The 14122-nt window shown below is 38.1% G+C and overlaps 1 protein-coding gene across 1 annotated transcript in view; it reads left to right on the forward strand.

Moving 5' to 3' along the window:
* The window catches only part of LOC129272390 (growth hormone secretagogue receptor type 1-like), a 31185-nt gene extending 17346 nt beyond the window's left edge, over positions 1–13839 (forward strand). The window contains exon 2 of the mRNA XM_054909544.2: positions 12089–13839. Within this exon, the coding sequence (XP_054765519.2) occupies positions 12089–13398 (1310 nt within the window). The 3' untranslated portion in view covers positions 13399–13839. The remainder of the gene's footprint in view (positions 1–12088) is intronic.
* The last annotated feature ends 283 nt before the right edge of the window (positions 13840–14122 follow it).

Genomic DNA, 14122 nt, shown 5'->3' on the forward strand with positions numbered 1-14122 from the left:
ATTGCCCGGAGGTACGAAGGAAGGGCCGTTTAAAGAAAATGTTGACTTTTGTATTTGCCAAACATCGTTTTCGGAAATCTCTCACATAATCACGTTTGTACCTGATAAAACGATTCGCTCACGTTGTGATTTTAATTTTTGTTCAAGATTTTATGGAGAAGGATATAAATGGCAATTCTTCACAAATCGAACTGAAGTGGTAAGTCCACGGGATTTTCTATAGCTGGTTGGTGTTTCTTTCTTGTTAGCACGCAATTTCAACTTCAATCTTCAATTCCATCCAAAAGTCATATCTTATAAGGAAATTTTTTTATTTGTTTGTCCGAAATAAATACATACGAACACTTTTGGTTAAATGATCCTCCTCTATTTTACAGCCTATGCGGATATGACATATTTTTAGATTATTCGGTGAAATTCGCCTAAAATTGAGAAAAATTAACCTCTAGCTATTTTTAATGCATCCACGAATTCATTGTTTTTTCTTATTTATGATGTCAAGATTTTAGATGTGATTTGACACTTTAGTATATTGACCTATACACTGAAATGGAAATTGCTATGCATTCAGAGTTATTTAACATTTGTTCAGTCAGTGAATTAACATGTATTTGTTGCACCAACCCTAATTTATCTTTGCCTAATATCCTATGTATAACCAGGCATGGTGGATGAGTGGATAGAACTCCCGTTACATGAAATGTATAGGACCTATATGTCGATGGGTTCAAATCCCAGCAGAATTATTATTATCATTACCATTATTAGTTCAATCGCTGTTGTCATCACTGATCATAATAGTTATCGTCGTCGCCGTCATCATTTTTAAGCAATGACGGAGATTAATAGAAAAATTGACAAAGGTCATTGTTGCAGTGTACCTTTAAATTCCTGAAATAAGAAATTCGATACAGAGTGCTTTTAATGAGAACGCCCCAAAGCAATTTTGACGCGCAGCAAAGTTGTGTTTAACTTTTAACCAGAAATACTGCAAATAATATTTGATAGAAATAGGACATCAGGGGCGGATCCAGCTTTCGCCAATAGGGGGGGGGCCGAAAAATATTTTCATCAACATTTTTCTCGATTGGCCGCTATAATCTGATTTTTTTTTTTTGGGGGGGGGGTTAAGGGGGTAGTCCTAACTAGAGACTGAAATTGTTAGTATATGTTAATGTTATTGTTATAAACAAGATACGGTATCTCATGTGGTCTTAATATATAATGCGAGCGCGAAGCGCGAGCTCAAATTCTTTGATATTTTATGTCCTTAGACCTGAAGATTCTGAGGAGATTTTATAATCATGAAAAAGATAAGTATCCAACTAAACAATGCGAGCGCGAAGCGCGAGCCGAAATTTTATCATAGTAACGTGAAAAGGGACTCAATTAGGACTGTTTTTAGTGATTAATGAAGAGGATACAAGTATCACCAATTAAATAATGAAAGTGCGAAGCGCGAGCTCAAAATTTTTGATATTCCGACCTGAAAACTGGACAGTCTAAGCGCGTTTTTATTTAAATACAGAAAAAACTGTGTGTCTCAAACAATTAAATGCGAGCGCGAAGCACAAGCTCAATTGTTTTATATACTGACATGATAAAGGAGCATTTTGACAAATTTTGGTAAGAATTTCCAAAGAGGATAGGTAACTCACAAATCAAACAATGCGAGTGCGCAGCGCGAGCTGAAAATTTTGATATAAACAATTTGTGTAAAACAAACAAAGTAATTAAAGCTTGATATGCGAGCTAAAATATTGTGTGCAAATTGATTTCAGATCTGGATATATAAGTGTCATTTAATCCTCTTGAATGGGATTCATTGGCACAGGCAATGCGAGCGCGAAGCGCGAGCGAATTTTTTTATATAAAGTTCTTTTTCCAATTCTTCCCCTCACCCTTTTCTTGTTTCCTTTCGGGATCGGGCCGGCCGTTACGAGGTTGTAAATTACACATCCTTGGTATGATACCTCTTTCCTACTTTTCTTTAGTGTTTTCCTATAGTACACTTTTTCTGCAGGTTGTCAAAAAATAGGGGGGGCCGGGGCCGGCTCGGCCCCCTCCTGGATCCGCGCCTGGACATGTGGGGAAACGACTTCGTTTTATTGTCACGATTATCATTATATGATAATGCACTCTAAAATGTGAAGTGCTAATTTAGCACTCAATGTCCTTGTATAGAAACTGCACTTTGATTGCTGATTTTTTAGTTCAAATTTGAATGACTAAAGCAGCACTCAAAGTGCAGTCACTATACAAGGACATTAAGTGCTAAATTAGCACTTCATTTTTTAGAGTGTACCAATCAATTCATTTCATTATTATTTGATATGAAAATGATACACAAGTCATGTAGAATTCTTTGGACAACTTGTCCTTTTTGTTTGGTAATTAAATTGAACTATATAAAATCATCACCATCATCATAATTCATGCGGAAAATATTATCAATACCCTCATTATTCTGAATGACAATTTTAGCGTTATCACTGACGTATGGGAATTAAATTCTACACTGCAAAAGCACTGATGTTGATTTAACACCAGCCCGGTATCTAGATCGAAAAAAAAACCAGGGAAGTGTTGAAACAACACCAGATTAGAATCAAACCGATGTTGTTTTAACACTGGTTAGTCGTGTTTAAATGACTATTTGGTCTTAGCGTAAATCCGAAGTGGTGCTGTTTTAACACCCCTCTTTTCGTAGAGAAGGTTTACGGTTCACAATGTGTAACACATCTGTATCCTGTACAGATACCAAGCTGGTGTCAAATTAACACCGGTATTTTTACAGTGCATGCACCGTGGAGGTAAACGATCGAACGGTACACTGTTAAAAAAACTGTGATTTTACAGATAAAAAAAGAAAAATTTGCAGAGAGCAATAACAGAATCATTCTGTAAATTTATAAAACAGGAATTTCCTGCAATTTAACAGAACAGGTCTGTTTAAAAGGGGAAAATGGTGTTTTATTCAAGGAAATTTGTAAGATTCCATACACCAAATACCAATTTCCTGTAAGATTACGCAATCTGGTAAGATTACACGTGTTCTCGAGACTCTGCTGCAGGAACTTCTTTTATTTTAAGGATAAATTTTCTAACAGTGTAGTGTCCACCTATATGACTCATTATTGATATTTCTTAGATGTGTTCTCCTAAGAGTCCTGGTTTGACCCCTTTCCCTTTAATCAGAAGTTTGATTGGCCATTATTTAGTTTTTAGAAATTCTCTTGGAAAGAGAGAAAACTTGCCCATAATACACTACTCAAAAAAAGTTAAGGACCACTTTTTAATGTGTGTATACAATTTTCAAACCGGGTGTTGTATTTCTAGAAATACCCGAATATGGCTGTCTTGAATCTCCTCAAACACCCTGTAACAATTTCACACATGGGTGGTTTCAGTTGTTGCATGATGTCTCTCGCATTATTGCATATCCTGAAAAGTGGGCCCATTGTGAAGTGGTACAAATGTGGATTCAAATGCATTTTCTGTCTTTAGTCTCTACAATCAACAAATTGCTGACAACAGCAATGCCAAGATACAGCTGTCCAGGATGCCATCAAACACAATGAAATCAATTTCACACATGCAGTTCTTTCATGTCTCTTGCATCATTGCAATGTGCCCGTACAAAAGTGGCTTCCAAAGCATTTTCTGTCTTTAGTCTCTACAATCAACAACTTGCTGACAATAGCAATGCCAAGATACAGCTGTCCAGAATGCCATCAAACACAATGACATCAATTTCACACATGCAGTTCTTTCATGATGTCTCTGGCATCATTGCAGTGGGCCATAAGACAAGTGTCTTCCAAAGCATTTTCCGTCTTTAGTCTGTACAATCAACAACTTGCCTACAACAGCAATGCCAAGACACCACCTAAGTGAAACAGATGTAGCCAGAGCCCTAGGGATGCTGGAAGCTGGCCTCAGTCAGCGAAGAGTAGCCAGAATGATGGGCGTGTCACACAGTGTCATTAGCAGAGCAAATCAAAGACACCGAGAGACAGGGCTATACTCCGAGAGACCCCGCAGTGGCCGACCAGTTTCGACAACCCCTAGAGATGATCGCTACTTGACGAATCTCAGCCTCCGCAACCGCTTTCACAGTGCACGCCGCCTCAACAATGACTTCGCTGCAGCAACTGGAGTGATTGTTTCCACTCAAACAATCCGTAACCGACTTCACAGAGCCAATATGCATGCCAGACGGCCAGCTCAGTGTGTCCCACTCACCCCTGCTCACAGAAGAATTCGTCTCAACTGGGCCCGGGAGCATGTCAGATGGACCAGACAGCAATGGCGTAGAGTTCTGTTCACAGATGAGAGCAGATTTTCCCTTGACCACAATGATGGACGTTCGAGAGTCTGGAGGCGACCAGGAGAGAGATTTGCAGACCCCTGTATTGCAGAACATGACCGTTATGGGGGAGGCAGCGTCATGGTGTGGGGAGGCATCACCTACGCCAACCGTACTCGTCTCTACGTGGTCCCAGGGGGAGCAATGACAGGAGTGAGGTACAGGGATGAGGTCCTTGAACCTATAGTGGTGCCATTTGCAGAAAATGTGGGACAAAACGTCATTTTCATGGATGACAATGCCCGTGCCCACCGAGCTAGGGTGGTGACCGAGTTCCTTGAGGGCCAGGGGATTGAGCGTATGGAGTGGCCAGCGAGGTCCCCGGACTTAAACCCGATAGAGCACGTCTGGGACATGATGGGGAGGAGTCTCGAGCAGCTCGAAGCCCATCCACTTGGACTGCAGCAGCTGGGTGTGGCTCTGGAGGCTGCATGGGATGCACTGGACGTCAGAGACATCAATCGCCTCATCAGCTCCATGAGACAGCGCTGTGAAGCCGTTATTGCTGCAGGAGGTGGTCACACTCGTTACTGAACTGCCTGAAAGACACTCAGACATTCGTTTTTACCACTTCATGTCGGTAGCTGATACCCCTCGGGGCCCACTTTTCAGGATGTGCAGTGATGCGAGAGACATTGTGCAACAACTGAAACCACCCATGCGTGAAATTGATTACAGCGTGTTTAAGGACATTTAGGACAGTTGTACTGAGGTATTTCCAGAAATAAAACACCTTGTATAAAATCTTTATGTACGTTTTAAAAAGTGGTCCTTAACTTTTTTTGAGTAGTGTATTTCAGCTACGATAGAAACTTGAAGACTGTCATGTGATCATTCCCAACCTATCATAATTTCTTCATTATTTTTCCTCTTTCTTTCATTTCTGTTGATAGTCCAATTTCGAAGTTGATTACTAGATATCAGCCACGAGGAGAAAGGACAACTGGTTTTAATGAAATAATTGACGTTTTGCCTTTGGTAATATAAGGTAGCAACAACAAACCAAGATGGTGAAAGGAATAAACGGTAGGTGATTTGGTTGCAGCTATCTTCGCTTCCAAGGGATTCATCGCGGAGGAAGTGATATGTTGTCCTATCCAATGAAACCAAAGAATGATTATTTGGTTTATATTTCATGTCGGAAAACGACAAAAAAGGGGATCATTTTTATTTATTTAAAAAGAGGACCCCTAAACTGAAATCATATGGCTTAATTTAGACAAAGCAGCATTTTTATTCTAGACACTTACCCCTCTTTGGCTTTATAATAATAATGATAATGATGATAACAATGACATTAATAATAATAATAATAATAATAATGATATTAATCATGATAATATTAATAATGATAATGATGATGATGATGATATGATGATGATAAATGAAAATAATATAGGTTGATAGAGCGCAAAAAACTGATCAGTTTTATTGTTCTAATCTTAAATTGGTGTGTTTTCAGTTTTGATTTGAAGTTGTTTACGAATGATGTTTTTCCAGATTTCCATAGAAAAACCATTCCATAGTTTTGAGGTTACACAAGCAATGTTCGATCACCTATACTATAGTAATCCTTTCATCTGCGCACGTTGCGAGGCCGTGTTGATTCTCTCATGTAGCCAAGAGCCTGACCAAGAAGTGCTTTGTGGGCCTGTACAATCATATAGGATTTTGATATTTGAGAGTTAAACTAGGGTTACACCAAAACCGATTTCTCCCGAATAAATTCAGACCAATTCTGCCGGAATACGGCCTGATTCGGATAGATTCGGTGGATTCTGAACCAATTCGTCTCTGATTCGGTGAGCTCCCCGAATTAGAGATGAATTATTCCTTTGAAAGGCAAGTCAAATTACAATGGAGAGCTGAGAGGCTTTTGTCGAAAGTTGGCATGGTTGGTGGAGCGGGGCAGCATCGGAATCTCTTGACTCTGGACAACGACATTATTTCCAATTGTTCGTCCGGTGCAAATCTTCGGATGATCCGCTGTCCCAGTCCACCAACTTTCGACAAAAGCTTCCCAGCTCTCCATTGTGATTTTAATTGCATTCTCAAAGGAATTGGTGCGTTGTAGAGTTTCCCGTAGTAAATGCGAAAACTGCATATTAGCCTGAGAGGTAAATACCGTACTCGAGTAGTCTGATGCCAACAATTCATCATGACTCGTGACTTCCTTTAAACCAATAGGATTGCAACATTTGAAATACTTAGGTTGAATGTAGCTTCTAATGATAAATGAGACGTTGTTTTTCATAATTTGGGGGTTTCGGTTACACAATTATAGATAAACATTACGACCTCCTGTGTATATGTTTTTAACTATTATTATTTAAAATCGTATATCCAACAAGCGCCATCACCATGAGTTATTCGATTAAAAAATTTCGAGTTCACTGAATACTGCAATACTAAGCTACTGTATAGAATCATAATTATGTACAAACATAATACAGATTCTTACGCACACGTTCTCTCACCCTCTCATACCCGCTCATCCACACATATTGGTGTAAAGAAAATTGATATCCCCGAACATAATTGACAATATGAATGGTAAGATATAATGAGACGTCGCTGTATATTTTGTAAAATAATATCAATGAATTTTAAATCTGTTATATTCACAGACCCTGTGCTACTCCGTACATATACATGAAGATTAAATTTCTGTTCTGAAATGCATAAACTTGTGCTGAACTCCGTTATATTGTTAAATTGATATTGATAGTTTTGTGAACCGTTTTCCCAACCAGTTCCTTCATAACATAAGTCGCGGTCAGCTATTGTGTCTATTGAATGAGAGGACCAACTGTTTCTTATATGGAAAATGATACTTTGTCAATATAAAGAATGTCTTGGTCTCCCCGGAGACTATACACACAAATGAAATATTTATATCAAAATATCGATCTTTCCCGCCATTAGACGAATTTAGCGCCATTAGATGAACGTAACGCGCTAAAAATTATTAAACACCATTTGCCTCTCGTTATAAACCGCCTACATGACTGAAAATTGAGTTACTACTCTGACATGAATTACTCATTAAAGGGATGGTCCGGGCTGAAATTATGTATAGTTTAATAAATAGAGTAGAATTCACTGAGCAAAATGCCGAAAATTTCATCAAAATCGGATTACAAATAACAAAGTTATTGAATTCCAAAGTTTAGCAATATTTTGTGAAAACAGTGGTTATGAATATTCATTAGGTGGGCTGATGATGTCACATCTCCACTTGTTCTTTTGTATTTTATCATATGAAATTAGGTTTATTCAAATTTTTTCCTCCAAGAACTAGACAGTTGGATTGACAACTGATTTAGTGCATTAGATATTTATTGCTGCAACTTATTTCATTATAAGGGAGACATATTATTCACACAAGTGTGAAATAATGAAAAAATTATGATTTTATGTAATAACATAAGAAAACGGAAAGTGGAGATGTGACATCATCAGCCCACCTAATGAATATTCATGACGACTGTTTTCACAAAATATTGCTAAACTTTAAACTTCAATAACTTTATTATTTGTAATCCGATTTTGATAAAATTTTCGGCATTTTGCTCAGTTAATTCTACTCTATGTATTAAGATATAAATATTTTCAACCCGGACCATCCCTTTAATAATGTCATGTCACTCACACTCCATTAAAATCCATTGAGAAAAAAGGGCAAACACAATTTAGGAGACTTCTCGATTTTTGGAGTAGATGGGTTAATGTAATGTAGAGGTTCGAAGGGCTTTCTGCAAATGTCATGAATCTCCGGTTGCTTGTATATATAGTTCTTGGAAAAGTGTACAATTTGAACGGATTTATGTAACACATGTTTAGTTTTGGAGTATAGTGTAAACATACTCTTTAACTCATCAGTACATGTAATTTCCCCTGTTATCGTGTGAAAATAACTTAAAAAACAATACCATATGTCAAGACATAAACGTAATTTATGTTAGCTGATAGATAGAGATGTATCATAATTGAACAGCATATGATGCGTTTCCAACGTGTGAATTGTAATTCGCCTTTATTGTACATTTCTCATAATACGTAAACACAAAAATGATGCGTGGTAATAACTGTCGTCATTTACGAATCATAAATGAATCCCAATAATTCCACCGTTGGCATTTAAGTACTCTGGGACGGATCAGAAAACTATGGAATTTGGTCATTAAATTGTGATGTAAGTGATTTCAATCGGGTTCAAGATGCGTTCTTTGTTCCCTAAAGAAAGTTCACCCTCGAGGAAATAATCAAATTTTTAAAAAGTCGCACAAGAATAACCTGATTATTTAAGTCAAAATCGGATTTTGAATCAGAAGTTTTTTTTTAATTCTCACGTTAGGCTTGGTTTCACGAAATTATATGCACAAACTCCTCGATCCCCAAACCCCCTCTCTCCCTTCCTTCTTTTTTCTTGATCTTTCATTCCCCTTTTCCTGTTTATCTCTCTCTCTTTATCACTGCACCCACGCACACACACAAGCATCCTCACAAACACGCACAAGTCCTCACATCCCCACACGCCCTCTCTTTTAGTCACCTTTAACCCCCTTTTCCCCCTCTCTTCCGTAGATGTGAAACACTAACAACGATAATCAAGTTTGTTATCGAGGTCATTAGAAGCTGATGGCAGCTAGTGATCCGATGATCTGATCTCAAATCCCCAATCACAAATAACTTTAAATCCACCTTCTCGACCTTGAGTTCCTACCATGATAATGGTCTAACCTTCATCACTTTAATTTCTATTGGTTACATTACATTACATGAAATATTAACAACACGAGGTAGGAGCGCCTCCAACTTCTGGTAACAATATAACATGATATAACAATGCGTTTTCTTATTTTATGCATCTTTTCTATATAATCATGACAACCTACATATCGTTGACTTCTGCTGGGCCTCCGAATCGTATTTATCCTTCTATTCCTCGGATGTCATCTTGTCTCACGAGTATTACTTGACATTTCTCAAGCGCACCCTGCTAATGCCATCTGTTTGTTAAGATATTGCCATATTTATATCTGACAATCACTCCGACCATGGCATTAATGTGTGGCAGCGGTGGGATGTTCGTCAGTGTGGACACGGATACTTTTCCAATATATAAGACCAATTTATCTTTCGTTTTCTAACAGAGCCAACGTCCAATCCATTTCTTTAATCTCTTACCTAAGAGATCTTATACACCGTCTATCACAAAGTGCAGTATGTTAATCATTAAAATTATAGAGAATTGTAGCCAGTTGGTAAAGTCATCAACTTATTTGTAGGTCTCTTCAATTTGATTGGTTTGTTGATATTTTTACCAATGAAGATAATGAAAATATGAGGTACAACGTAGATAATACAATTGAAGTATACTCCGATGTCATTGATAGATAATTGTAAAATAAATCTAACTTTCACGCTGTAATATTTCCAAAGACGTCGGGACAATCGTTTTAGATTTGGAGAAAATTGGATAACCACGAAATCCACGTGATTGATTTTGATCTCTGTTTGCTCATTTACAATTCCAAGATGAATTCTATCAAAGATTTATATACACACCTCGAGGGAAATCAATTAATATCTCCTTTGATTCAAAGTGAAAAAGAAATGAACAGGAGTTTCCCCTGGAATAATTATGATTGTGTTCTGTGACCCAGTACTCTGAAACTGTTGGCATTTTTTTATGCAGAGATGGTGAAAATAAGTAGTCTCATCACATTTTGCTTTCCATTCCATCAAATATTTGATTTCGCAAATAGAGAGAAAAAAACAAGCATAAAACTGAAAATTTCATCGAAATAAGATATAGAATATAAAACGAACGATAATTCTGAAATACGCTTACTTGCACTAAACAGTGACATAAATATGAACATGATTTACGAATGAGAAAGGATGATGACACACTTTCACTCATCGTTATGACATTTGAAGTATTTCAAATTGTCTTCCAGCAATACTGCTTGTTTTGATTTGGTTCGGAAAATCATGTTAATTATGTAAATTATTAGTGTAATTTCGGTTTAGATCTTGATTGATTTTTGGAATAAAATATATAAAAATCTAATTTATGTGATGTGACATTATTGGATCCTTTATTTGCATACTGAGCAGGATGTGCATAACCAATTTGTTAAAATCGGTGAATCGCATTTCACATTCGATATTGATAAAAGATTTCTCAATGTTCTGCTTGTTTGTCTTTTATTTATCAACTGGTTGTTGGGATGAACTTGGTCTTTATACGAATAAAGTTTCTTAATGTTTTCCCATTCTTCAGGGCTCATCAATTGCATCAAAGTGACATTCAAAAAGCAATTACTAGAATAGTGGTAGTTATAAACATAATTCAATCGCAGTAATACTGCACTGGAAACACGCAGATGTTCTGATGATGTACTGGCTTCAGGTTACTTTAAATCCTTTCAATATGGGCCTTCCCCTCAACTGAATAAATTGAATCTTCGAGCAAAACAGAGTGAACATAATCATGATACTTCAAATCTTCTTGTAAATCAAGTGTGTGTTCGCATGTTAGATATCTATCAATCAACGGATAATAGATGGACTGAATCAGTCAACTAAATAACTATACCTCTACCATAAAAACAATTAAATCAACCAAGCACACGTGGTCTATTGAAAGTTATATAATTCAGAGGCAGCGGAACGTACTTTCGTGGGGGGGGGGGGGCAAGCAAACAAAGACTCTTATATGTCTAAATAGGCAATTACGTGCAAACGGATATTTTTTCTATGAGATTATCATCTGTGTGAAGAGGTTGTGTGTTTTGCAGTAATTAAGTTGAGCAAAGCCATTTAGAGTGGTTTCTGATTGATAAGATATATTCACCCTTTATTTTTTCCGCGAGGGAGAGCGTAGCGAGCGAGTGGTTTGAAAAAAAAATCAAATATGAAGTTGTAATTCTTGCTTTTTTGGTAAATTATGACGCTAATTACTGTTAAAGGGTATCCTTGCAAGATGTTTGCGAGCGCGAATCGCTAGCTCAAACTTTTTTAAAGGTCATGTAATAAACTTGAAAATTAAACATTCTGTGCAGTTTTTAAATCATGAGAAAGCTGTGTATCTCACTATCTAACATAAGAATTAAAGCGATCATGAAGCGCGAGCTGAAATTTTTAATATACTGACAAGAAAAGGAACCTGTTAAAGACTGCGTTTAGCATGTTTAGTGACCCATGAACAATCGAATAATGCAAGCGCCGAGCGCGAACTAAAAAAACACAATAATATTCCAATCTGAAAACTGGAAATTCTAAGCAGTTTTGTAACCAGGAACAGAATGAATACCTAACTAAACAATAGGTGATGCAAGCGCGAGCCAAAATTTTTTTGATTTTCTAACCTAAAATATCTTGTTTTACTTCAAAGAGGGTGTTTCATTCGAGAAAAGGGCACATTTTCATTTCTTAAACAGAATTGGTCAAAATAACCTTTTCGTTGGTACAGCATGTGTCTGACAATTGATTTATTTATTTTCGTATCTATTTGTTCATTCTTTTTCCTTTTGTGGGGAGGTGACCATCACCTGCGTCATTATTTTCCCCAATAAATTTAGTCGGAAAAATTATTTCACCAAAACATGGATGATTTTGATCAAATCTTTTTAAGAGTGTACCCTGTTCACATATATTCATGATAATTCTTATTATTATTTCTCACATTGCTGTATCCTTCTGCTGCAGGTTACTTCGTACCATTCAGCGAGAACCTGGCCGCCAACGCCTCTATCCTCACCCTACTCGCCATCGCCGTAGAACGTTATTACGTCATCTGCACCCCTTTCGAGGCCCACTACATCTGCACTCCTCGGCGGACCTTAGTGATTTGTTTCGTTGTATGGATCTTCTCTGCTTTGGTGAACATTCCTTTGTTGATGACTATTATCTATGTACCTGAATGTGTGCATGAAGGTGAACTCCAGTACTTCTGCGCTCCTATGATTGATGATCGTTGGGAAAGGATATACGAGACAGTTACCACCGTTCTATTCTTTATCCTTCCCTTGTTTTTCCTCTCCAGCATCTATTACATCATAGCCAACAGTCTCCGGGAACATAATTATATGATGGCGAACATTCGAAATAATCAGTCAGAGAGCGGGAGTGTTCGAACGAGAGGAAGAGATGGGTCGATGAAATTAGAGCAAAGCGATGCACCGGCGAAGAAACGCGAATCTATCAACATGATCAAAGGCAGGAACTGTTTCCGAGGGCTCTGTCAAATGCTAAGCCGCAGTTGTTTATCTCGCCAGGTTCAACGGACGACAAAGGGTGGTGGTGATCAGGAGCGCCATGAAGACAACGCTCAGGAAAGGCTAACAGACCTGCATATCATCGCCGAACAGGAAAATCCTTCTCGAGAAGATGACGTCATGATATCTGCACTCCGCAGTCGGGATGCCAATAGCGGGAGCCAAAGCGCACAGTCGCCACCTCTTAAACGCCAAGACACGCCAAGCACCTGGAAGCAGAAATCGCTGAAAGACAAACCGGCCCATATCATCTATGGGAACAAGATCCAGCGTCATCACACATCAACGTCAATGACCTCCCGCTCAAGCAGAAACTCCGATCCGAGAAGCTCCACGAAAAGGTCGTCGATGACGTCCGCAAGTACAGCCAGTGCGGTCACCCGTCGAAGTCACCAGCGTGTGATATTGATGCTCGCTAACGTAGTAGTGGTATTTTTCGTCTGCTGGATGCCATACCGTGTACTTAACCTCTGGGGTATCTATAGCACTCCAGAAGAGCATAACCGTCTGACCTCACAGCAGATTCTCGCAATCGTCACTGTCTGTCGAGTTCTTGTCTACATGAACTCGGCTATCAACCCCATCCTCTATAACATCATATCAACCAAATTTCGTGCTGCCTTCAAGTCTGTTCTCCCCTGCGCATCGCTTCGTGGAAGAAGACGCTCCATGTCTAGTCGGTCCTTGTCAAGTACATCGAGCTTCCGGTTCACCAAAAAGTCTGTTGATCATGCATGCTGAAAAAATACATTGTGAAGCTAAATCCATAGGCTCATACTTCTGGCTGAAGATGGTATGTTGAGAACCTTTCGTCCACGCACATGTACTGTGTTGAAGTTTGTCTCCGCGTCTTGTGAAAGTATACTGTGCCATAAATGCAAAAACATGCATCAGGGAACAGTGCAATCACTTTTTTTATATGTATAATTAGGACAAAATAGTACCCTAATTTTCTCCCGAATACATACTGTATGTCATAGAATGAGGTATAGGTAGATCTCCGTGGAAGTTTGTTTTATGAAGCTGTGTTTTATTGTTGTTCCACCTACAGGAAACAAAATGATTCATATGCAGTCCGATCTGGTCTGGAGTGTCTTATTGCATTATCTCTTAAAGCCCTGCATGTTGAGACTCGTTGACCCTGGTAGCAGTTTAATTAAATTGACTATTAAGCATAATTACGTGGAGGTGGTCGAGTTATTGAAATAAATTATCTAGCTTGTGTAAATTCCGATTTATCTTGGCACTCTAATAAAATTCCGTTATCATAGTTCAAATTAGTAATGATAAAAATGAAACAATATCTCCATTGATACTTATATATCTGCCAGTGAAGTCTAGGAAACAACAAACCTCTTGTAGATTGGATTATCAATAGTTCAGACCACGATCCTAATCAGGCTAATAAGGCTTCCCTCACTTATGAAAATAGTTCGATGTCCACAAGTTTCAGTTGCACTTACAC

The sequence above is a fragment of the Lytechinus pictus genome, chromosome 12 (assembly GCF_037042905.1).
Source record: "Lytechinus pictus isolate F3 Inbred chromosome 12, Lp3.0, whole genome shotgun sequence".
Taxonomy (NCBI): Eukaryota; Metazoa; Echinodermata; class Echinoidea; order Temnopleuroida; family Toxopneustidae; genus Lytechinus; species Lytechinus pictus.